Genomic DNA, 23,814 nt, shown 5'->3' with positions numbered 1-23,814 from the left:
TACATGTGTATAAGAAGGGATGACCACTAAATGGATATCCTATATGCTAGTACTGGCAATGGGTGACTAAATTACAACAGGTATATAGCCCATTGTTTGTATTATAGTGTATTGTTGTACCATTCAAGACTATATATATATACATACATACATACATACATATATATATATATTACCTTTATCTCATCATCATTTAATGTCTGTTTTCCAAGATTGTATGGGTTGGTCAGTTTGACAGGATCTCGCAACACCAGGAACTACACCACTGCTTTTTGCATGACACCAGCACTGACAAGGTTACGAAGTACATAATTTCTTTCATCTACAATTAGGTGTATAATGCTACTGATGAATTCTGAGCTTCCTGTAAAATTTCATTATCCATAAAGTTTTCCCCTGAAAAATTGTAGATAGAATGAATTGCACTATGAAAATCCACTACAGAAGATGCCAATATTGCGACATGCATAGGCAATAAATGACTCAAACTGCATCTTGTGTTTATCATGCAAAAAAGCAAACTGTAAGTTGCATTTACAAATAAGCGTATCTCCTACAAACTCTTATATATATATAATTTCATGTTACACTAAGAAGCAGCACACGGTATTAGAATTTTTGACTTGTGTGAGATATAACAAGCTGCTCCAAACCATTGTTAGAGTATCTGTTTAAGCGGAGTCAAAGTCGGCTAGTCTGTACTGGCATCAAATCATATTAGTTGTAATAATGAAGTCAACTAAATAGTGATATTTTGAAATGTCAGGTTTGAGTAATGTTCAATAGGAAACACATCTCTTACATAAACGTTCCTCACTAAATCATTCCGAAAATATTTTGAAATGCTGTAAGTGTGGAAGTTTGTGTTACGTAATGGATGCACTTCTTATTATGTATTATGCAAACCTGAAATGTATGTATTAAATGATTTTTAAATATTTGGTTTAACTTCATTATTATAACTATATATATACATTCATGTATATATATCATCATCATCGTTTAACGTCTGCTTTCCATGCTAGCATGGGTTGGACGATTTGACTGAGGACTGGTGCAACTGGATGGCTACACCAGGCTCCAATCTAATTTGGCAGAGTTTCTACAGCTGGATGCCCTTCCTAATGCCAACCACTCAAAGAGTGTAGAAGGTATATGTATATATATATATATATATATATATATAAAATATATAGTTTTAGGGAAAATAACCAAGTTTCAAGAACTCATCGATGAAAATCCACTATCACATATAGAAAAATTAATAATTAAAAGCACAATAAATGAGTATAATATAAAGTAAAGTAAATATCATAAGATAAATATAATAAAAAGTTTACACGTGTTTCATAACTAATTTTCAAATAGAAAAGAAATTTAAATCGATTAAAATCAATTGAAATTATCGAAAATAAATTCTATTCAAAAATATAGCTACTCGTCAGATCGTAAGTAGAACAATAATTAGATATATATATATATCTCTCAACCAACAATAAGTACCAAATGAATTAATATGAAATACTTATTATATAAAGATAGAAAAATTATTAAAAATATCATAATATCAAAATAATAACCATTCAATAATCATCCCTTCATCCATTATAATAACATGTATATTATATACAAAAGACATCTTACATAAATTATCATTGTTTTAAATTATCATTGTTTTAAATACAATTTGAACGAAGTTTAAGTTTAAAATAATACACACACATTCATGTATATATATGTGTGTGTGTGTGTGTGTGTAATGCAACTGAAAGAACATTGTAAAATTGTTATAGGGAGTGGAGTTACCAACATTTCAAAAAATAGAAGACAGCAGAGTTTTACATACTGTATGTTTGAGATGGGAGATGCAAAGCATTGTTAGTCTGCATTTCTAGATAAAAGGTAGTCAGTGGGAAAGAAAATAGATTAGAAATGGGGAAGGATTGGGAAATGAAGATAGGATGGAAGAGATGTGGTGAGCATGAGGTGCATCATAGTTTTGCACATTACCAACAAATATACTTTCCAGTATAAATGTGATACGGGTTTTGGGCAGTCACAGTAAATAAATATTAAATAATTGTTACAGATTCATATCGTTCTCACCGTCAGCAACTGTCACATCTAGTTTTGGTTTCTAAGAAACAACACATAAGGAGTGACTTCCAGAAAAATTGATAAACTGGTGGATGGAGGAAATGCATGAAGTCTGAGCAGGAATTGATCTTGGAATGTAATTGATTGAATGGAAAATAAGGAGTTAGATGGAACTTCACCTTTTGTTACCAATGAATAATGGTGAGGTTAGGAAAAATATCTTTATGTGATAAACCATAATGCACACAAGAGAAGAACTGCACAGGTTTATAACTTTAAAAACAGAAATGGGAATGGTTAAGGTAGTGTAAAGCTTATTTCTATATATTTGCATTGGCAGCATTCAATTTTGGCTTTATAATTAGATATGATGGCTTTGCCAAAAGTTTTGTGTTTATATGCACAATGGATAACAGAGGAATACAGAATCAGCTTCTTGCATAAAAAAGGTATTTCTCTCTCTCTCTTTCTCTCTCTCTCTCTCTCTCTCTGTATATATATATATATATATATATATATGTGTGTGTATATGGATAGATATTCATAATATATCAATGTATTTAGGTGTACATATTAATGCATATATATTATCTATATACACAGGTATTCATGCACACATGCACATTCACACACATACACACAGAGGCTTATATTAATACTTAAATATACACACACACATGTATGTATGAGTGTATATCTGCATACATACATATATGCACACTTACATATGTGTAACTTTATTGCATATAGTCTCTTAAGACCAAAATTCAATGATTTGGTGTTAAACATTTTGTAAAACCTTATGAAAATATTTACTCACTTCTTTCCTACATTTGCACTGTGATAAAATATATATATTTTCTGGCATTTATATGAAATGACAACAAATTTTATACCAATCGCTTGCCATGACACTTCCAGATATTTTACCACCTGACATATATTTCTGTATTCCTGCTTTATTTAATCGTTCATATATTCTTTGGTTCTTTTACTGGTTTGTGTCACCTGAGTGTGACCATGCTATAAGCAGTGTCTCAAAGGGTTTTGATTATGATGAAGACCCAAGTATTTACAGTTGCAGAGTGAATGTAGATGAGTAATTAGAATGGAGTTGACGAGAGGAACTACAATACCCAAGCGATTAATTAATCACTACAAGTAGTATCACCCTGAAAACAAAATTATATATATATATATATATATATATATATATATATATATATATATATATATATATATAGAGAGAGAGAGAGAGAGAGAGAGAGAGAGAGAGAGAGAGAGACGGAGTGGCTGTGTGGTAAGTAGCTTGCTTACCAACCACATGGTCCCGGGTTCAGTCCCACTGCGTGGCATCTTGGGCAAGTGTCTTCTACTATAGCCTTGGGCCGACCAAAGCCTTGTGAGTGGATTTGGTAGGCGGGAACTGAAAGAAGCCTGTCGTATATATATATATATATATATATATATATATATATATATATATATATATATATATATATATGTGTGTGTTTGTGTGTCTGTCTGTCCCCCAACATCGCTTGACAACCGATGCTGGTATGTTTATGTCCCCGTAACTTAGCGGTTCGGCAATAGAGATCGATAGAATAAGTACTAGGCTTCTAAAGAATGTCCTGGGGTCGATTTGCTCGACTAAAGGCGGTGCTCCAGCATGGCCACAGTCAAAAGACTGAAACAAGTAAAATATATATATATATATATATATATATATATATATATATATATATATATGTATGTCTGTACATTTATTGTTTGTATATCAGTGTGTTTATTTTTTTTTTTTATCTAATACAATTCTCCTAGAAAAAAAGAGCTGGTTTCTAACAAAGAAACAAAGTTTTATTGCTGCAGTTTAAATGCTACATCTTCAAATTTAGCAAAGTTTTGCCTACCTTTACTGTTCCACTCAGAGCTTCTGTTTGTAAAATACATGTTACCTAATTGCTTTCTTACCTGATAATCATAACTCATCCAGATTGTAACTTAGATATTTATTATCATCACCAGGAGCATCAATGATTATTAGTATAATATTAATTGTGGCCTGCAGAGCGTTTCTCTACTAGGTGTTGATGTACTCTTGCCAATCAGTTTTGGAGTCAGATAGAAGATCATTGCAAAATTAGTCCTCTTTGTCTCAAGAGTTCACTTATCAATGACTATGGAACCGTGTCTGTTGCTGTCACCAGTTGGTTTTGGTTTTAATACCACACCCACATGCTCTCATTTCTAAAGCTTTGATCATCTGATCTTGTTAGAGTTATTACCCTTGCATGCATTTTTGATTTTTAATTTTGAAAGACAGTTACTCTCAATGTGATTTTATCTTAGAAATTAAAGATCTATTACTAAATACCACAAGGCATTTTATCCACTGCAATAATCATTCTGCGTGCCCTGTGGAGATAGCTAGAATGTGGGGGGTGAAGACAAAATAAATTCTGTAATAAAATGTTCCTTGGGAATGATTAAAAAAAATACAGGCAAATATATAACCAAACCTAGAACCTTGCATTAGAAACACAACATAACAAGAAATAATACCACAAGGTACTGTACACACGTATATCATACAGAATATCACAGGACTTGGACAGGTACCCACAGTGTACAAGAGGTAATGCCACATACATCATACACTGTACTACAGGTCTTAGACATCCACACACAACATATAGGAAATAGCACTATTAAACACCATATATATGTCTTACATCATGTATAGTTGGACTTATATACACACAATGTATAGGAGATACTACAAGGCATCACAGCACACATTACATAATATTTTCAATGCTATAAAAATCAAAAAAATCAAAGCAACACATTGCACATAGCCAAGATAGGTGCACAGAGATGCACATGATAATGCAGTGAAAGCAAAAATCAGACAACTGAATAATGATAATGGTGGTGGTGATGATGATGGATAAAATTAATGTGACAGATATATTTTGAAATATAATATAAGCACTAATGATTTTAAAACACATCAAATGGTTTATTGCTATATAAAATGGCTGAGATAATAATACCAAAGTGTTTATATTGGATGAATATGATGGTGGGTGGTAACGACTAATGGGAGGGGGCATATTGTCTTACCTTCTTTCTTTCTTTCTTTCTTTCCATTTATGTATTATTGTTCTGTTTGGTGAGTTGAAGGATTACTTTGGAATCGATTTTATCATTATATAAACACACCCTCTCTCTCTTTCTCTCTCTCTCTCTCTCTCTCTCTCTCTCTCACACACTCACACTCACACACACACACACACACACACACACACACACACACACACACACACACAGCTTTGTTTTCAATTTCTGTCTACAAAACTCACTCGCATGGTTTTGGTCAGCCCTAGTCAATAGTAGAAGACACTTGTTGGTGTTACTGTGTAGAGGGACTGAACCTAGAACAATGTTGTTGGGAACCAGTCTTTTTAACCACACAACTCTGCCTATGCCTATCATTAAATATATAGGAGTGTATATATTGTTAAATATAGTAGAGTAAGTGTGTGTGTGTGTGTGTGTGTTTATATATGTATATTATTCACATACACAACCCCAGCTGCTCACCGTTAGCTATAAAATAAATTTTTTCAAGTTATTGAACTTCGATATGGGAAAAATTTACTACCTTCTATGTCAATGAACCACTATTGTTCCTGAAAGTTGTGTTCTTATACCTTGCTTGAAACTTACTAACTCCCTACACCTTGATCCTTAGATTTTAACTTTATATACATAACATACATAGTGTAATTTATTTAAGTTGATCCTTGATCCAGTGGTTCGTTGTTGGTTCCTCAGATAAGAATAAACTAAATAGGAGATAAAGATGCACCACTGTGTCACTAGGTAGAGTGTTTGTCATATGGAATTCAAGAAGATGCCCAAAGTTGTTGGAAAGATGGTGAATAATCTTATAGGTGTCTACTAAGTCAGTTGTCAGACTTCTGAGCCTCAATGTCTTCATGCCCAGAAAAGTAAGATGTTCAGATTATGGTAGATGCCTGATGGCGGGTATTCATTTTGTTGCAAGTTTCTGACTTTACAGGAGATTGATATGCTGAGCAAGATAGGGTTTCCAGACTGGTGATGCAGATTCTAAGTGTGGATGTACTATAGCCATATACAGTTTTAAATAGACAGCTGGAGACCAGCCGACAAAGGTTTTACTGAGTGATGCAGGGACACCCTCAGCCTTCTTGGCAATCTTAGAAATGTTGTTTATCCAATACAGATCACTGTTTACAATAATACCCAATGATATTGATTTCTAACATTGACACAAACTAATGATGGAGAACAGCTGTACAGTTTAATTCAGCCAAACACTCATAGATACTGATTTTGTCAATTTCCAACAGCCATGCATTTAGACTGAGACTATTTATTCTGTCACCCACGAATGTTCAGCTCCATTAATTCTACATCCACTAATAACTGATACATAACTGTTTCTAACATGAAAATAATATGGTAAACGCTTGTGTTTTGTGGAATAAATCATTGTCAATTTAACTGCCCCAATATTGAACTGGTTCTTTTTTCGCAGAGTAATAAAAGGAAAAGTGGACTATAATGTGATTTGAACTCACAAAATAAAGTGATGTAATCTAACACCACATGGCATTTTAGCTGGTGCTTTGCCATTTCTGCCACTCATCAAGGATTCTTTCTGTAAGAAATAAAAACTGAAATATTTCAACAGAAAATCTGAATTTACAAATGGAACAATTTTTCTGCACACAACAGTAATTAATTTGCTTGCTGATTTCCATAAACGTGAGCTTGTGTTTTTGATAGCTTCATCAGTCAGACAGGGTAACTTTGAGTGAGGAGACACACACAATAAGGCTGAAATATCATAGTGTCTCAAAGTCCCTTTGCTGTGGGGAATCTCATGAGTTATGAACACACATTGTCTAAAGTGTTCTCCTTTGACAGAAAACAAGAGTGATCGGATAATCACTTTCAAATGTGCCAGAATGTATTAAGAATGGATAGATATGTTTCTGTTTAGATTCTTGCTGTTCGCTGTACACCCCATGAGTTATAATAATTTTGTCATTACCAAAGAAATAATTTTATCATTTAATTCATTAAACATTAATTCTATGATATTTTTTACTGGATAATTTTCCTCATGTTGATCGTTGATTTTGTTAATATTCCTGTTGTCTTTTATGCCATTATTGCAATTTACTTTTGTGTTGTTGTCTTATTGTTTTTGTTAATTCTTAGGGGAAAAAAGACACTTTTTTGAATATCAAAGAAAATTCTAAAACAAAGCATGGTGAAAACATTGAAGGACGTTTTAGGAAAAACTTTTTCAAACACATGCGTACTGCAAGTGATGTCCCTCGTGTAACAGTGAATGATATTACTCTTCAGAACAGTAACGATAGTGTCAGTCTCCAGAATGGTAATGATGGTGCAGCTCTACAGAATGGCATTTCAGAGGTCACAAACAACAAAGAGGGTTTGTATTTTCATTTTTTTACTTCAAATTGCATGTTTAGTGATGATGATGATGATGATGATGATGATGATGGCTGTGGTGGTCGTAGTGGTGGTTTGCTGTCATACACATTTGATTTCATAGAATAGAACTTGTTACCATTGTAATCTTGCCATGCAAATGCTCTAACCTCCAAAAGCTACTAAGTTCAGATTATTGGAAACTAGAGAATAGTAATAATAACAATAATAATAATAATAATAATAATAATAAAGGTAATGATAATTTTCATAAATCTGGTTCTTAAATTGAGAAATTTGTTGCAGAAGTAGGTAATGACACGAGGGTAGTGTATGCCTAAAAACTGCTCTATTGGGGACAGTGAGGATTTTGAGATTGATACTTGAATGTTAAGCATCGTGGAAACAGGCTTTGTGAGATCCTTCACAACAGGTTGTCTACTCTTACAGCATTAGCCAGAGTAAGTGAAATTAAGAGGTCTGAGAAGGTTGGTGTATGTATGTCTGTGTGTGCTTGTCTGTCCGTATTACCTATGTACCTATATATCTACTTATCTATCAGTTTAGTTACTACATATATACATCTTCATAACAACCTACTAACAAATCTGTGTATCTATAAACTGTGGGTATTGAGGTATATATATATATATATATATATATATATATATATATATATATGAAAATGAAGAATAAGGCAGAATGCTAAACTGGAAGCATATTTTAATAAAAATTTCTAACTGGCTTTCATTGCGAAGCAAATTTTCAAGAAGGAGAATGAAAATGTTTTTTTACAAAGAAGTACAAAATGAAGAAAATAATATATAAAAAAATAAATATACCAATACATTATATTGTCTTTGAGCTTTTGAAGTTCAATGGTAGTTCATGTATATAATGGTTGGAAAGATAAGGATGCATGAGAATTGATCGTTGTGTTAGGTTTAAAAAAAGGGTTAAAAGTTTGTGTTAAGCAGGAAGTGTGGTGTCAAAACAGGAAGTGTGTGTAAGGGGAGACAAATATTTTTAGGAACAGACATAAACTTCCTGTTGAAAAAGAGTTCATAACTCCAACTAAAAACATTTGTCTTCCCTCATACACACTTCCTGTTTTGACACTACACTTCCTGCTTAACACAAACTTTTAACCCTTTTTTTAAACCTAACACAACGATCAATTCTCATGCATCCTTATCTTTCCAACCATTATATACATGAACTACCATTGAACTTCAAAAGCTCAAAGACAATATAATGTATTGGTATATTTATTTTTTTATATTTTATTTTTTTTATATATTATTTTCTTTATTTTGTACTTCTTTGTAAAAAACATTTTCATTCTCCTTCTTGAAAATTTGCTTCGCAACGAAAGCCGGTTAGAAATCCTTATTAAAACATGCTTCCAATTTAGCATTCTGCCTTATTCTTCATTTTCCTATTATTTATCCACGTGCGGTTAACACAACCCCACTATTTACTGACATATATATATATATATAAAACACTCACATTGTTATCACTTGCTTCTCTTTATATTAGTAAGTTCATTTCTAAATTAAGATTTTTCTTTGTTTACATCTTTCCAAAAAATTAATTGAGGAATAAGACACGCATGCATACACTGAGAGGCACACAAACATACTTATGTAAACTTTTACCCATTTGTATATTTTAAAATATTTTTTACCTCAAGATTATTTTAAATGTGTGACGAAGGCAAAAAAAAACTTTAAATGTTTGATAGGTTTTTTTTTTTTTTGATATATAGTTCTATTCTGAAATAGTTGCCAAATTTACTGTATTTGATGGAGACGTTTATTTTTGAATTTAACTGTTTTTTATTTGTTATATCATATTAACATTTAACAGTATTAAGACTTTTTTTCATCACTGATTCATAAAGAACAGAATTAGGGACTGAGTGGAGTGTTTAATGAATTTTGCGATATGATACCCTCTTTCTTTTTGTAGGCATTTATCTATATATACAAACATAGATGTATATGTGTGAATGTGTATATATATATATATATATATTTATATACACACACACACACACACTACACATGCACACACACACGTTCATACACATGCACATCTGTGTGTACGTGCATACATACACGCATACACATGCACATTGAAAGTGAGATGTCATATCACAAATTTTATTAAAAAAGAAAGACTAGCCCTGATCCCTTCCTCTACTGTGTGTATATGTGTAACATATATATATATATTGTGTGTGTTTGTGTATAAATGTGTGTGTCTGTGTGTGTGTGTGTATATATATATATATTTGTATGCATATGTTCACGCACGCACACACACACACACACATACTCTCACATACACATACACACACAGATTCTGTAGAATGGAATACTCTGTGTCTAGAAATGACAGTAAATTTGTTTGTTATATGACTGTGAAGATTACCTCTGAGAATTTTGGAAACCAAATTTGAAATCTGTCAGTTTACATCATTTCCTGCAGTGAAAATCAAATCTATAACTATTGAATTAAACATTATTTTTGTTGTTGTTGTTGTTGTTGTTGTTGTCGTTATTGAGTTTCCTCCAGCTTTGCCTTGAATTCTGTACAAATGTTGAGATTGCAAGGTTGTCTTGAGGAAATATAGTGTTTTGTGTGTTTCTGTATTTACATAAATATGTATATGTCACTGATTGCATTGTATGCATACATGTGTGTGTGTGTGTGTGTGTGTGTAAATATATATATGTTATTTAAAACAATTTAATTCGGCTCCATGTGACTTAAAGTTCCACAGGCCTCAAATAGAAACTTGTCTCTAGAGACCTGAGAAACTTTATATTGCGTGGAACCAAATCAAACTGTTTCAAATAATACATGTAATTCTTACTACACGTGTTGAGTACCTTTTTCTTTCATTTGTTCACTCATTCATATAAAAGACTGTGGTCTCTGATTCTGTTCCACTGTGTGGCACCTTGCACAATTGTTCTCTCCTACAGCCCCAGACTGACCAAAGCCTTGTGAGTGGATTCGTTAGATGGAAACTGAAAGAAATTTGTTGTGGTGTGTGTGTGTGTGACTATAAGTGAATGACAGGAATGGAAGAAGTATTTATGCTTTACACCTGTTTCAGAAATGCATGGTCTATTATGCATCATTAAAACTGCCCCATAATTCTGAAACATGCAGTGCATAACTGCGTCTTCATTTTCTTTCATTCACATGTTCAATTATCACATACTAAGCAGCATAAGCTACTTTTGTACTGGAGTTGTATAGCATTTGCCATGTAATGAGGATTACTTCAAAGTTTTGATATAAGGCTAAGTGCATTTGATATAAGGCTTAATAAACTTTATTGATCAATAATCATTTCCTTCACATTTTCTATACAAGGCAATGTAAGCTGGAGAGTAACTGTTTTACTATCTGTGTTTGTGTACCCGTTGCTTTAACATCACATGATGGTTGTAAATGAGGAGCATCACTGGAATGCAAGTGACAGTGCTTATTTCCAGTCTTCTACATCTGGTCCTTGGGAAATAGTACCTTGTTTGGGAATAAGTGTATATATGTGTGTGGGTATATGTCAGTCTATCTCAGTGTCTATGTATCTGTGTGTGTATATATATATTTCTTGATGATGATGTTGAGATAAGTATTGGAAGGTAATTTATCGGGGAAGACATATTCTTTAAAGCTGGTGCATTTTAGTTCCATCCCAGATAACTGAGAATACTGATGTTCAATGAAAAGTGTTTTGCTCAGAGATACAACAGAATGGTGCTTGCAGCTAGAATGGAACACTCAAAGTTGAATTAGAAGTGTAGCACAGTACATTTACTAGTTAACCATCTTCTCAGCTAATTCTATCACCTAACTTTGAGATGCAGCAATGTCTTCCAGTCTTTTCTTTTAATATCAATAAAATCTGATTGGGTCAGAGATATTAGTTAATCAGAGGAAGTTATTGCAAGAGAGAAGAGCCATCTAGCCTCACCATCCAGAATCTGTCTTTGTTTCACATTAATGTAGTCAATGAAACAGCAAGTGTACTCACAGTAATGGTGGCAGTAGTAGTAATAGTGGGATGGTTGTAGCAGTAGCTATTATCTTATTGGAATTAAAAGCTCTTTACTCTGATATCGTTGATCTTAAGTAATAAAGTTCCAATTTTTGCTTTTACCATAATGATTTCTTATACCGTCATGATTCCTTAGATTTAAACATGATGCTTGGGTGGTGTGGTTGAGGGAAGGGCTGTGAGATTTTGTGCCATAATTAAAAGTCAGTTGCTGATTCACTACAACACAATATGTGCCTTGAGCCTTTAAGCTAACACTCAGTGTTTTAGTGTAACAAAATAACCTTCAGATCACACACTACTGTTACACATGAGATAATGGAGATTACAAGATGCTACTTGAATAAAAGTTGAGCTGGTCATGGCTGGAATACCAGTTGACCATTGAATTCTTTATCACAGTTAACATGGGGTTAATTAGCAACTTCATATTGGTTTCAAAGTGTTTGGCACAAGGCCAGCAAGATCAAGGGTGAGGGTAAGTCGATTACATTGACCCCAGTCCTCAACTGGTGCTTATTTTATCAACCCCAAGAGGATGAAAGGCTAAGTTGACCCCAGTAGCATTTGAACTCAGAACATAAAGACAGATGAACTACCACTAAACATTTTGCCCAGTGTGATAACGATTCTGCTAACCCGCCACCTTATAAATAACAACTTGCTATTAGCTAATATTTCTCTCTCTCTCTGTCTCTATATATATGTTCAGATGGTCACACACACACACATCACCATCGTCTTCACTGTTGTCATTGTCATCATCATTTTATGTATGCTTCCTTTGCTGGTGTGGGTTGGATGGGTTGTCTCAGTTCTGAATACTAATTTAGAGTTCCTACCCTCTCAGGCATGTTCAAGGACTATACTTTGCTCTTGTGGCTGGATTCTGTCCCTAACAGCAACAACTTCACTGAATGTACTGGGTGTATTCTATCATAGTAGCTTCACCAGACAAGATGTCATGTCCTCAGCAAGAGTTAAGAACAGCCTTGTCAAACCTGAAGCGTTTCTGTTCATTGAAGACAGCATGAAAAAGAGGAGTGAATGGTAGAGTTATAAAAGTGTGTGTGTGTGTATGGGGGGGGGGGATGGTATTATGACATGGAGAGCAGTGTGATAAGAGTGTAATGAAGAAGTGATGGAGGACAGACTGGAATAGCAGCTTGTGCATGTTGCCAGTGTGTGAGAGAGATTGAATGCTATTAAAGGTGGAGGATAGTGTAAGAGTTATGGATGTAATACAGATGGCCTGGGAAGACTGTCAACGTAGAAGGTGAGATAAGTGGTTGTGTTGGTTATGGACAAATCAAGTAATATCCCTCAAACACAGGCATCTTGATGGGAGAGAGAGAGGTAGGATAGTGGTAGATGTGGGTTTTAGAATGTGCACATGTCCACATATATCCTCACAACATGGGTAGCATGATGTCGTATGTGGAAGACAGGTGAAATGGATGCTCCTGAACCAGTTGTTGAGTGTCCCCACCCAAGAGGAATTGATGCTAGATGTGTCGAAACAATTGTTGTGATTAATAATAAATTCTCGTATATTCCATCTTCTGTCTTTCATTTGCTGTATTTCATATATATATATATATATATATATATATATATATATATATATAAAATATGTGAATAATGTATTTCCAGACTGGAGTGAAGATGCTAAGTTTGCTGAACTGGAACGCTTGCAAAAGGAAAACAAAGGTAAACTAATTTTTTTCTCTTCCTTTAACCACATTTGATGTTATGTATTGTATACATTTGTTAGATACAGCTCTATCTGTCTTCATTCATTGTTATATATCCTTTTGGGTTAGAGTGATATTGAAACAACTGTCACATTTACATCTAGTTGGGTGTGGTATAGGCTGGTATTGATACAGCCACAGTTACATTTACAACTGGGTAGCTGTGATGTATGCTGGTACTGAAACTGTTATTGCTACATTTCTATTTGGGTGCTTGTAATGTTGGCTAGCTACTTTTACAGGTCATGAATATGGTCCCACTTGCTTTGAATAAGTTATATATATATGAAGGTGTGCTGAAAAGTTCCTAGCTTTAAGGGAATCGCAAAAGGCCTGGCTGGAGGTTCAACCTTCCAAAATCTTTTACAAGGCTTAGTAAAACTGAAAGGCCACTGCAATAAGTGTGTGAATCTGAAATTAAATTATAATTAACTGATCCACTTATATTTTCTTTTACTCAAAACCAGGATCTTTTCGTCTCCCATTCATATACCTCTCTGATATAGTTTAAATTGGGTATGTGTAGCATGAACTGTATTGAAACAGTCATCTCTCCATTAACAACTGGGTTGTTGTGGCGTATGCTGGTATTGAAACATCTATACCTATATTTACACTTAAGTCGCTGTAGTGTAGTGTATTTATTTGTAACAGTCACGTTGATATCACATTGGACTGGTAATTCATAAGTCATTGGTTCAAATCTATCACTAGTATTTCTTTAGAAATTTCTGCTGCACAGGTGATTGTAGATTACCTTAGTTCACCTGGATGTCAAATTATTTCTACAGTCATTTAGAAGTATTGTGATAGAAAGGTGTCATATCCTTGGGCAGATTTGTCTCATTTAGTACTAGTTGAATTGGAATGTAATGCTATCCCTTAATTATAATTATGATCTAGGGAGACACTGACTAATTAATATCCCAATAAATACTTAAATGCATCATTTCTAACCCAGAACCCCACCTTACCTAAAGTGTAAATGCTATAACATAGCGACATATTTGTTCTGAGTTTCTGCTTGGCACATGGGTTTAATTCACTGAATGATGTGATTCATTTCGCTTCCTTTAATGTCCTGAACCTGTTGATTATGGACACAGTTAATGACTTACTGAAGACTGGACACTGTTGGAGCTCATTTGTTTCGAATAGAATCCTTGAAAAGAAAGCTTCTCATAGCAACTTAATGACCTTGGAAGATTTTAGTAGTTCCTTCGGTCATTACACATTTATCATTGTGGAAAGGATGAATGTGGCCAAAGCTCTGGTAATATAATCTTTTGATTTCAAATGAGTCATAATAAAGAACATCAAGAAATACAAAGACACAAGTTAAGGTTGACTGCCACATTTATTTCATCAGTAATAGAAGATACAGCAAACTGGTATAACATGAATAATTCTGTTGATTAAAATACATTGGTTTCTCATACTTCTTGAAGATGAAAATGTACACAAAACATGGTGACAAGAGTCTCCGCTGACAATTCTCTCCTCGCTGGTAATGCATACCGGAATAAAACTGCTCTCATATCGAAGAACCAACCTTGCTCGTGACGACCCAGCTCACTGAGGAAATAGCGGGGAAAGTTTTTCCTATATAGCTGATGGTGGCATGCTTGGCTAGTCTGTCATGTGATGGGGGGGGGGGGGGGACAGCTTGCATACAGCTAGGACTGTTGAGTCATCATCACATGATGACCCAAAATGTGGATTCTTAAAGATAGAGAGCCAAACTGTGGGTACCTAAAGGTAAAGAGCCAAACTAGGAACATGCTTTTGCTACACGTAAATTAAATACTTTAAAAATCTAAAATTTTAGACTCATTCTGATAAATGGGTTCAGAGATAAGGTATGTTATATATGTGTTTGTTAATTGGTTCTACAATAAGATACAACAGTATTAAACTACATATGGTGTTTGTATTTATTAATTGGTACAAAACTAAGTACAAAACTAAGGTACCAAGCTATTAACCTACATATTGTAGAGAGGTAAGATACAAAGGTGTTAAACTGCATACTGTATCACTGCTAATTAGTAAGAATGTAAGTTACCAAGCTGTTAAACTTTATTTTATATCTTTGTTTACTAATTGGTACGAAGTAAGTACAGAAATGTTAAATTACATGATGTATTTATTTGTGTTTGCTAATCACTTTTATCATTAGTGAAAGCACTTTAGGGTTAATCCAACCGTGGCCAGTATAACTTAGAGAAAGAAGTTCTTTACTGGACTGATGCTAGTGCGATGCATTGCATAAGGGTGAAATGTTCAATGGTGGATTATGGCAAAAAACATTTCATTTATATCAAATGTCTTGTTACATACGGATTGTTCTGTTAGGGATTGAACCTGCAAATAACGTGTCTCACAAAATGTTTGCAAAAAAAAAAAACCTTTTGTTTGATTAAGCACTAAACACCCGATCCACTTTAAATTAATTTTCTTATGTATGCGGATCTCAGAATGAAATGCTATTCCTATATAGGTTGGATGTAAGCTCTAGATATAGAGGTTTAATAGTGTGTGTGTGTGTGTGTGCGCGCACACACACACACACAGACAGACGGACACACACACATACACACAAACACACACACACAGACACACACACGCACACACACAAACACACACACACGCGCATATGCGCACGCACACACACACACACACACACACACACACACGCTCACACACACACACACGCACGCACACGCACACACACACACGCACACAATATTTAGATTCATACCCGCGCACAGATCTGCACACACACACCTGACGAACATTGACGATTCACGGCTATGAAACAAAAAAAATTCATGGTTCAAGGGACGCTACTCTCATTTACTAAGAAATCTGTCAATAGATTGATATTGTGAAATGTTTCTCTCTTGTTGCTGTTCATTTTGTCTGTGTGTCTACAAGTTACTCCTATCACTTTTGTCAACCCCTTCCACCCACCCTATCAATCAATCAATTTATACCCCAACATTCTTTTTTTTTAATATATTTCTGTAAATTTTATTGCTTTCTTCTTTAATGCCTATCTGCCTCCTGTCTAGTGGAGGTGCAATGGTCCAGTGGTTAGGGCAGTGGACTTGCGGTCAAAGGGTCGCGGTTTTGATTCCCAGACCGGGCATTGTGAGTGTTTATTGAGCGAAAACACCTAAAGCTCCACGAGGCTCTGGCAGGGGATGGTGGCGAACCCTGCTGTACTCTTTCACCACAACTTTCTCTCACTCTTTCTTCCTGTTCCTGTTGTGCCTGTAATTCAAAGGGTCAGCTTTGTCACACTGTGTCACACTGAATATCCCCGAGAACTACGTTAACGGTACACGTGTCTGTGGAGTGCTCAGCCACTTGCATGTTAATTTCATGAGCAGGCTGTTCCGTTGATCGGAGAAACTGGAACCCTCGACGTTTTAAGCGACGGAGTGCCAACACCTCTTGTCTACATACATGTGAACACTGGCTGTCCACCCCCCACCCCCACTGCCTCTTCCAGTCATTCAATATTGTCTTTACTGAGTATATTCTCTTACTACTGCAATATTCTCTGATGCTATGAACTCGTCAATTGTATCCACTTCCCTTTTCTCAGCTGGTCTCTTATAATATGTCACCACCCTTATCACAAGCCTAAAACTGAACCCTGTTCTCTAATTTTCCCACCACCACCACTCCCACTTCAGTATCCCACTGAGATTTCATCAGTGTCCATAGTTTTCCTCTGAAGGTCAACTTAGAGATGTTTGCCCTAAACATATGGATGATGTTGAACTGTTGTGCCACTCTGTTTGGATTTATGGTACAAAGACGTTGGGATTCCATTGTTGACAACAGGGTACAGACACACCTTTGTAACATTGATGTCAGAGTACAGAGACACCTTGATGCATTCATGGCAGGGTAGAAGAGATACCCTTATAGCATTAAAGAAGAGAGTATGTGTGTGTGTGTGTGTGTGTGCTATTATACATATATAAATATATGTATATATGTAAAAGAGGTGACGACTGAAGTCCTTCAAGGGGATGTCAAACATATACACAGACCATTCATAGCCTGTCTGGGCTATGGAAGGTCTTTGTATATTTTTGTTGGTCGTAATTATTCATACCAGGACAAAGAATCCAATTTTTATTTCACGAAGAGTTTTCTGTTTTTGTCATTGGAATTAATTAGACTCCGAAACAATATTTAGAACATATATTGTTTCTGTACCAACCTGTATTATGAATTAAAGTTCGTCTGCACATACAATTTTTCCTTTCCCTATACTTCGTTTATTGTTTTTGCAAATACTGATTATATAATTTTTATATATATTCTTTACGTGGACTGTACTGGTGGACTTTGATGTTTGACATCCCCTTGAAGGATTTCAGTCGTCACCTCTTTTATATATATATATATATATATATATATATATATATATATATATATATATATATATATATATATGTGTGTGTATGTGTGTGTGTGTGTGTGTGTATAATGAGACATACACACACACACATATATATACACATATATACATACATATATATATATATATGTATATATACATATATAAATGCATAAGTGAATATGTATATCATCATCATCATCATTTAATGTCCGCTTTCCATGCTAGCATAGGTTGGACGATTTGACTGAGGACTGGCAAGCCAGAAGGCTGCACCAGACTCCAATCTGATCTGGCAGAGTTTCTACAGCTGGATGCACTTCCTAACGCCAACCACTCCAAGAGTGTAGTCGGTGCTTTTACGTGCCACCGGCACGAGGGCCAGTCATACGGTACTGCCACCGGCCACACTCATAAAGGTGTTTTTTACATGCCACCTGCACGTGGCTGTGTGGTAAGTAGCTAGCTTACCAACCACATGGTCCCGGGTTCAGTCCCACTCTGCGGCATCTTGGGCAAGTGTCTTCTACTATAGCCTCGGGCCGACCAAAGCCTTGTGAGTGAATTTGGTAGACGGAAACTGAAAGAAGCCTGTCGTATATATGTATATATATATGTATGTGTGTGTGTAAGTTTGTATGTGTGTGTTTGTCCCCCCAACATTGCTTGACAACCGATGCTGGTGTGTTTATGTCCCCGTAACTTAGCGGTTCGGCAAAAGAGATCGATAGAATAAGTACTAGGCTTCTAAAGAATAAGTCCTGGGGTCGATTTGCTCGACTAAAAGGCGGTGCTCCAGCATGGCCACAGTCAAAAATCTGAAACAAGTAAAAGAGTAAAAGAGTATATCTATAAATATGTAAATTTGCATATCTACATATCTAATTATATATATATATATATATATATATATATATATATATATATATATATATATATTTAGGAAGGGCATCCAGCTGTAGAAACTCTGCCAAATTAGATTGGAGCCTGGTGTTGCCATCCGGTTTCACCAGTCCTCAGTCAAATCGTCCAACCCATGCTAGCATGGAAAGCGGACGTTAAACGACGACGATGATGATGATGATGATATTTACCCCCCCCCCCCCACACACACACATATGTATACCCACACCCACACATATATATGCATACACACACACACACACACACACACACACATATACACTGCACTAGAAAAGAAATGGCACACTGTAAAAGATTATTTGTTTCACACACGATATGGAAATTATATGGATTTTATCACATTTATAGGTTATTTTCCATCAGGAAGATGTCACTGACCCTCAACACCGCTCTCCTTTGAAAACACAAGAATTGCACACAGGGTTCGAATTCACTCACTTTTGATGACCATTTTAATGCTCGAGAACGCCTCCTTATGAAGAGCATGATGCATGTGCAAAAACGTTGAATTCATTGGGTATAAAAGGCCCCTAAATTTACCAGCCTATCATTCAATTCTCGAATGCAGCAAGCATGTCAAAACTGACTGAAATGTGAGGAAGTAAACCATCAGACGTCTCTGTGCTGGTCAACATCCATGGGCTATTGCTAATGACTTGAACTGCAGCATTAAGGCAGTTGAGTGGCTGAAGGCATGATACAATGCCATAAACAGTACAGATGATTATCCACGCAGTGGCTGACTGAGGGTTACAACAGCACATCAAAATCACCACCTGCACTGCACTTGCATGACCGATTCCGGAGGGCGAAGGAACCAGCTAGGCCAACAATCGGGACTCACCACAGACCCATCTGTGCAGAGACAATTTGCTGCCAGCTGAGATCTTTCAATCTGTCATGCTGATGTCTGGCTATGGGCCCCATCCTCACAGATCTCCATCGATTGGCACGTCTGCAGTGGGCTTAAAAATGAGACAACTGGCGACAGCAGTGGAGGATTGTAGTCTTTTCTGGTAAAAGTCAATATTGCATTTCTGTGGCTGATGACAGAGCTAGGGTCTCTGTATGTCTGTCTGTCACTCTCTCTCACACACACACACACACAACTGGTTTATCTTGTTTTTCAAATATAATTTGCTTAGAATTTCTTTCCCGCCAAACATGTCCAACAACCAATATATTTGTTGCTAGAGTTCCATCCAGTTTGTTTGTTTCATTATTTTCTCTCATATCTTTGGAACTACTGAAACCAAAATTAATGTTTTTGTTTGTTTGTTTTATCAAGAGTTTGATTTAATCTTTTCGATGTATAATTCCAGTTTGTGATTTTATGTTCTAATTCAGTATTTTGAGATGATTTACCGAAACTTAGTGTAATTTCTTTCCAGCTCTTCGCCAAGAGAATGCTGACATGAAGGCCTACATTGAGAAACTGCTTGCCAAAGTTCTGCACCATTGCCCTGAAGCTTTAGCAGCTGATAATGAATTAACTCTGTCACAGTGTTAGTTGGCCTATTATAAGGACCACCTGTATAATATTATGACATGTGTGTTCACTGACAGCTCATAAAGACGTCATCTATTTTCTGAGTTGCCCACTGAAGATAATCAGATCTCCCTCCACTACACAAAGGACTTCATTATATGACTTTGGATATCTCCCCCTCTCACTGAGTTCATTAGTTGATGATAATGGAGTCACTCTGTTGGTTTTTATTCTTCTATTTTTAACTTAACTGAAAAAAAATGGAATCTCCAATGTATTAAACTCAAAAGTCAGAATTGTCATTTTGATAAAATATTTTTACATTCTTTATTACAAAACAATTTTATAAAATCTCTATTTTTAATTAATTGTAAATTTTTAATTAATCATAAGTTTTTAACTAATTCCAATTAATCTATTTTTATTTAGATATTACTGTTTTCTGTTGAAGTATCTCTACATTATTAACACAAATATTTTTACTAATGCTTAAAGCAAATACACAATGAATTAATGAGAAAAAGTGTCCATTTATTGTATTTTTATCAGACACACATGCACTAATATTGATGTCATTATTTAGTTTAATATTTTAAATATCCATTCTAATTGTCATAATTTAATTTTATTGACATTAATTTTTGTAAATTTTGAAACTAATTTCAATGAATATAATTTCTTTTTTTTTTTATCAAATTCATGCCAGCATGTTTAGAATAATCAAAATTAACCGAATAGTTACAAATAATCTTCACTGATCTCTGTAATTAACTAAACTCTACACATCCCCACACTCCTTAGTGGTCACTACTCTGTAATTGTTCTCCAGAACAGTGAATCATCCAACACAATGGAATATTTCTGATGGATGTGTCTATAAAACTGTTGATTTTGTAGGAAACTTCCACTCACAATTCTCTACTTCAAGTCATCCTAAAATATTTTAGGTAAAGGCCTCAAGATCTCATGCGGTAGGCCGCTGTTGTAAGGTGTGGTTTCAAATGTTTCCAAGTGGTGTGTTGTCATTCTTTTCTGTAATTTAACAACTTAGAATATATTTTGTGTTCCTATATGAATTGTCAATATCTGGAAGCTATCTCTGTGTAAAATATTGCATATTACAACTATATATATATATATAATGTACAAGCAGTGTTTGGGTTGTGAATGACTCACATACAACCATCCATTCTTATGGACTAACTTCCATAAAATCTATTATATTAAAAATTTAAGTTACATACCATCATTGGTAATAATGACTTAGGCTCATTAAAACTGCTTTGAGTGGTTTCATTGTCTCCCCATCATTCTCAATTATAAATAGTTTTATTGTTAATTTGTACTTTCATTGCACTACTGAGTGCAGTTTCATGCGCCTAGGACGCCTTCAACAATATCTGGTCCATTAGCCTTGATCTCTCTGCCCAAGTATATTGGCATATCTCAGGACATGGTTGCTTTGCTATTCTTGGGAATTGTAGGTATATATCTACATCTCTTCTGTTAGCATTTCATAGTACTGACATAACGTCCAGTGTATGTAAGGCCCAACTCTCATGTCTATGGACAAGTCTTTCTTGGTTAAGACGTAATGACCAGAAACGATGTTGTTAATCAGTTTTTCTCCATCTCCTCACACCTGGCATTTACTATATTCTGCTTCAGTTTGGAGCTCTTTATATCAACATAAAATATAAGCTGAACTGGGTCAGTGACAGTAGAGTGATTTTCACTAGAACACTATTACTGCAGGTGCTGGCAGCTGAACAGACAATTATTGAGTTGTTGATTCAGATTAATAGTTATTGATGATAATGATAGTGATGATGATGATGATAGTAATGATGATGATGATAGTAATGATGATGGTGATTATGATGTTAGTTGGTGATGTTGATGTCAGCTGATGTTAGAGAAATGTATAAAACAAAGAGACAAAGTGATGAAAGTTGAATTAAGAAACTGATTGACCATTTATTTATTGCTGTTTGATAATCTACTTCTGAGACATTTATATCTTAGGAATTGACTTGTCAGAGCACCATGCTACATCATACACTCCTAAATCCATTGCTTACAACATCAATACCGAGTTTCTCACTGAACGAAGTGCCTCTCTCCCTGTGTGTGCGTGTGTGTATGCATGCAAGTATGTATGCATGATGTTTTCTACATTACTGCAGTTTTTTCTAATAGCTTATGGTTTATCCATAGAGCTAATATTATGATGTGAGCTGGTTATGTTATGATAGAAAGACAAAATGGGACACATAAGGCTATTGCTCCAGTATGGTTGTAGCCGTAATGACTAAAACACCACAAAACTAGTATAAAACTGTACTTCCGTGAATGCAAGCTTGAAAATCTTCTGATAATCTCTGTTTTGTTTCTCTTGATATTTTGAACTTTGTCTTATCTTTTCAATCTTAAAGCTACACTGGACAGTCTTCTACCACTCTTCACCATCAAACTAAAAAGCAAGCATCTGTTTTGTAATTTTATGAATTGTCTGTGTAAAATACACACATTTGTACAGAAGAAAGGTGCCATGTACAAACACATTATTTAATGTCATGTCACTGATATACACGATTGTGGTGTGAAATGTGTAGCTCCTCTCTGCGTAGTCAATGGGTAGTTAAGAACATCAAATATTTCTTGTCTTGGCACAAAAACAATTCTTCAGATAACAAGAGAACCATTAAATGACTTTATTCCTCCTTTTATGAGTGTTTTCGATGTCAAATAAAGAAAAGATTAAAAGTAAGAGAAAAATGAAAAAATAAAAGAACATTGAATTTCTGGCAGTGGTTAAGAACTAAAGTTTGGTACACCCACATCTTGGAAACGGTTTTGGTTTGAAATTTTATTTCGTTTTTCATAGTAAAATACTAAAAGCCCCTGTAAAATAATAAAACAACCTGTAATATATTTAACAACTCTGTTCACTTCTGCTAATACTCAACCAAACATTATATGAAAGAAAATAAATCATTGTAAGCTGTGTGTGTGTGTGTGTAGGTGTGATGTTTGGCTCTGTTAAAACGTGAAACATTATCGTTAAAAACCATGTTAGCTCTTCAAATTATTTCATTGTTTATTTTTGATGTTTGTTTTCCATCATTGTGAAAGGCATACAAAAATGTAATGTAAATCTGGTCAGTAAAAAGAGACATATGCACACACACACACACACACACACACACACACACACACACACACACACACACACAATGTGTATGTGTGTGTGTGTGTAGTTACATATATGTTTATATATATATATATATATATATATATATATATATATATATATATATATATATATCGTGTAGGTAGTTAGGGTAAATACCAACAGTTTCCGCTGCTTATTCTATTATTACAATCCAACATGTAGTACTAGTTGCTGTTGCAAGTGAGTTCAAAATACATATTGAGATTGAGAATTATGGAAATATTATTTGCAGAGTTCGTGTATAACAAAACAGGAAAATGGTAATTCTCTTTATATTATTTATTCACCATTACACAT

The 23,814-nt window shown here is 34.8% G+C and overlaps 1 protein-coding gene across 9 annotated transcripts in view; it reads left to right on the top strand.

Moving 5' to 3' along the window:
* Nucleotides 1-23,257, top strand: part of LOC106870949 (uncharacterized) — a 99,199-nt gene extending 75,942 nt beyond the window's left edge. For all 9 annotated transcript variants that reach the window (XM_014917192.3, XM_089361003.1, XM_052972171.2 and 6 more), the window contains 3 exons: nt 7,378-7,615; nt 13,349-13,405; nt 20,185-23,257. In XM_014917192.3, coding sequence (XP_014772678.1) covers nt 7,378-7,615; nt 13,349-13,405; nt 20,185-20,303 — 414 coding nt within the window. In that variant the 3' untranslated portion in view covers nt 20,304-23,257. The remainder of the gene's footprint in view (nt 1-7,377; nt 7,616-13,348; nt 13,406-20,184) is intronic.
* Nucleotides 23,258-23,814: the final 557 nt, after the last annotated feature.

Source organism: Octopus bimaculoides, chromosome 12 (genome assembly GCF_046866305.1).
Source record: "Octopus bimaculoides isolate indiv1 chromosome 12, ASM4686630v1, whole genome shotgun sequence".
NCBI classification, from domain to species: Eukaryota; Metazoa; Mollusca; class Cephalopoda; order Octopoda; family Octopodidae; genus Octopus; species Octopus bimaculoides.
The sequence above is the reverse complement of the archived record's forward strand: the minus strand, read 5'-3'. Positions and strand labels throughout refer to the sequence as shown.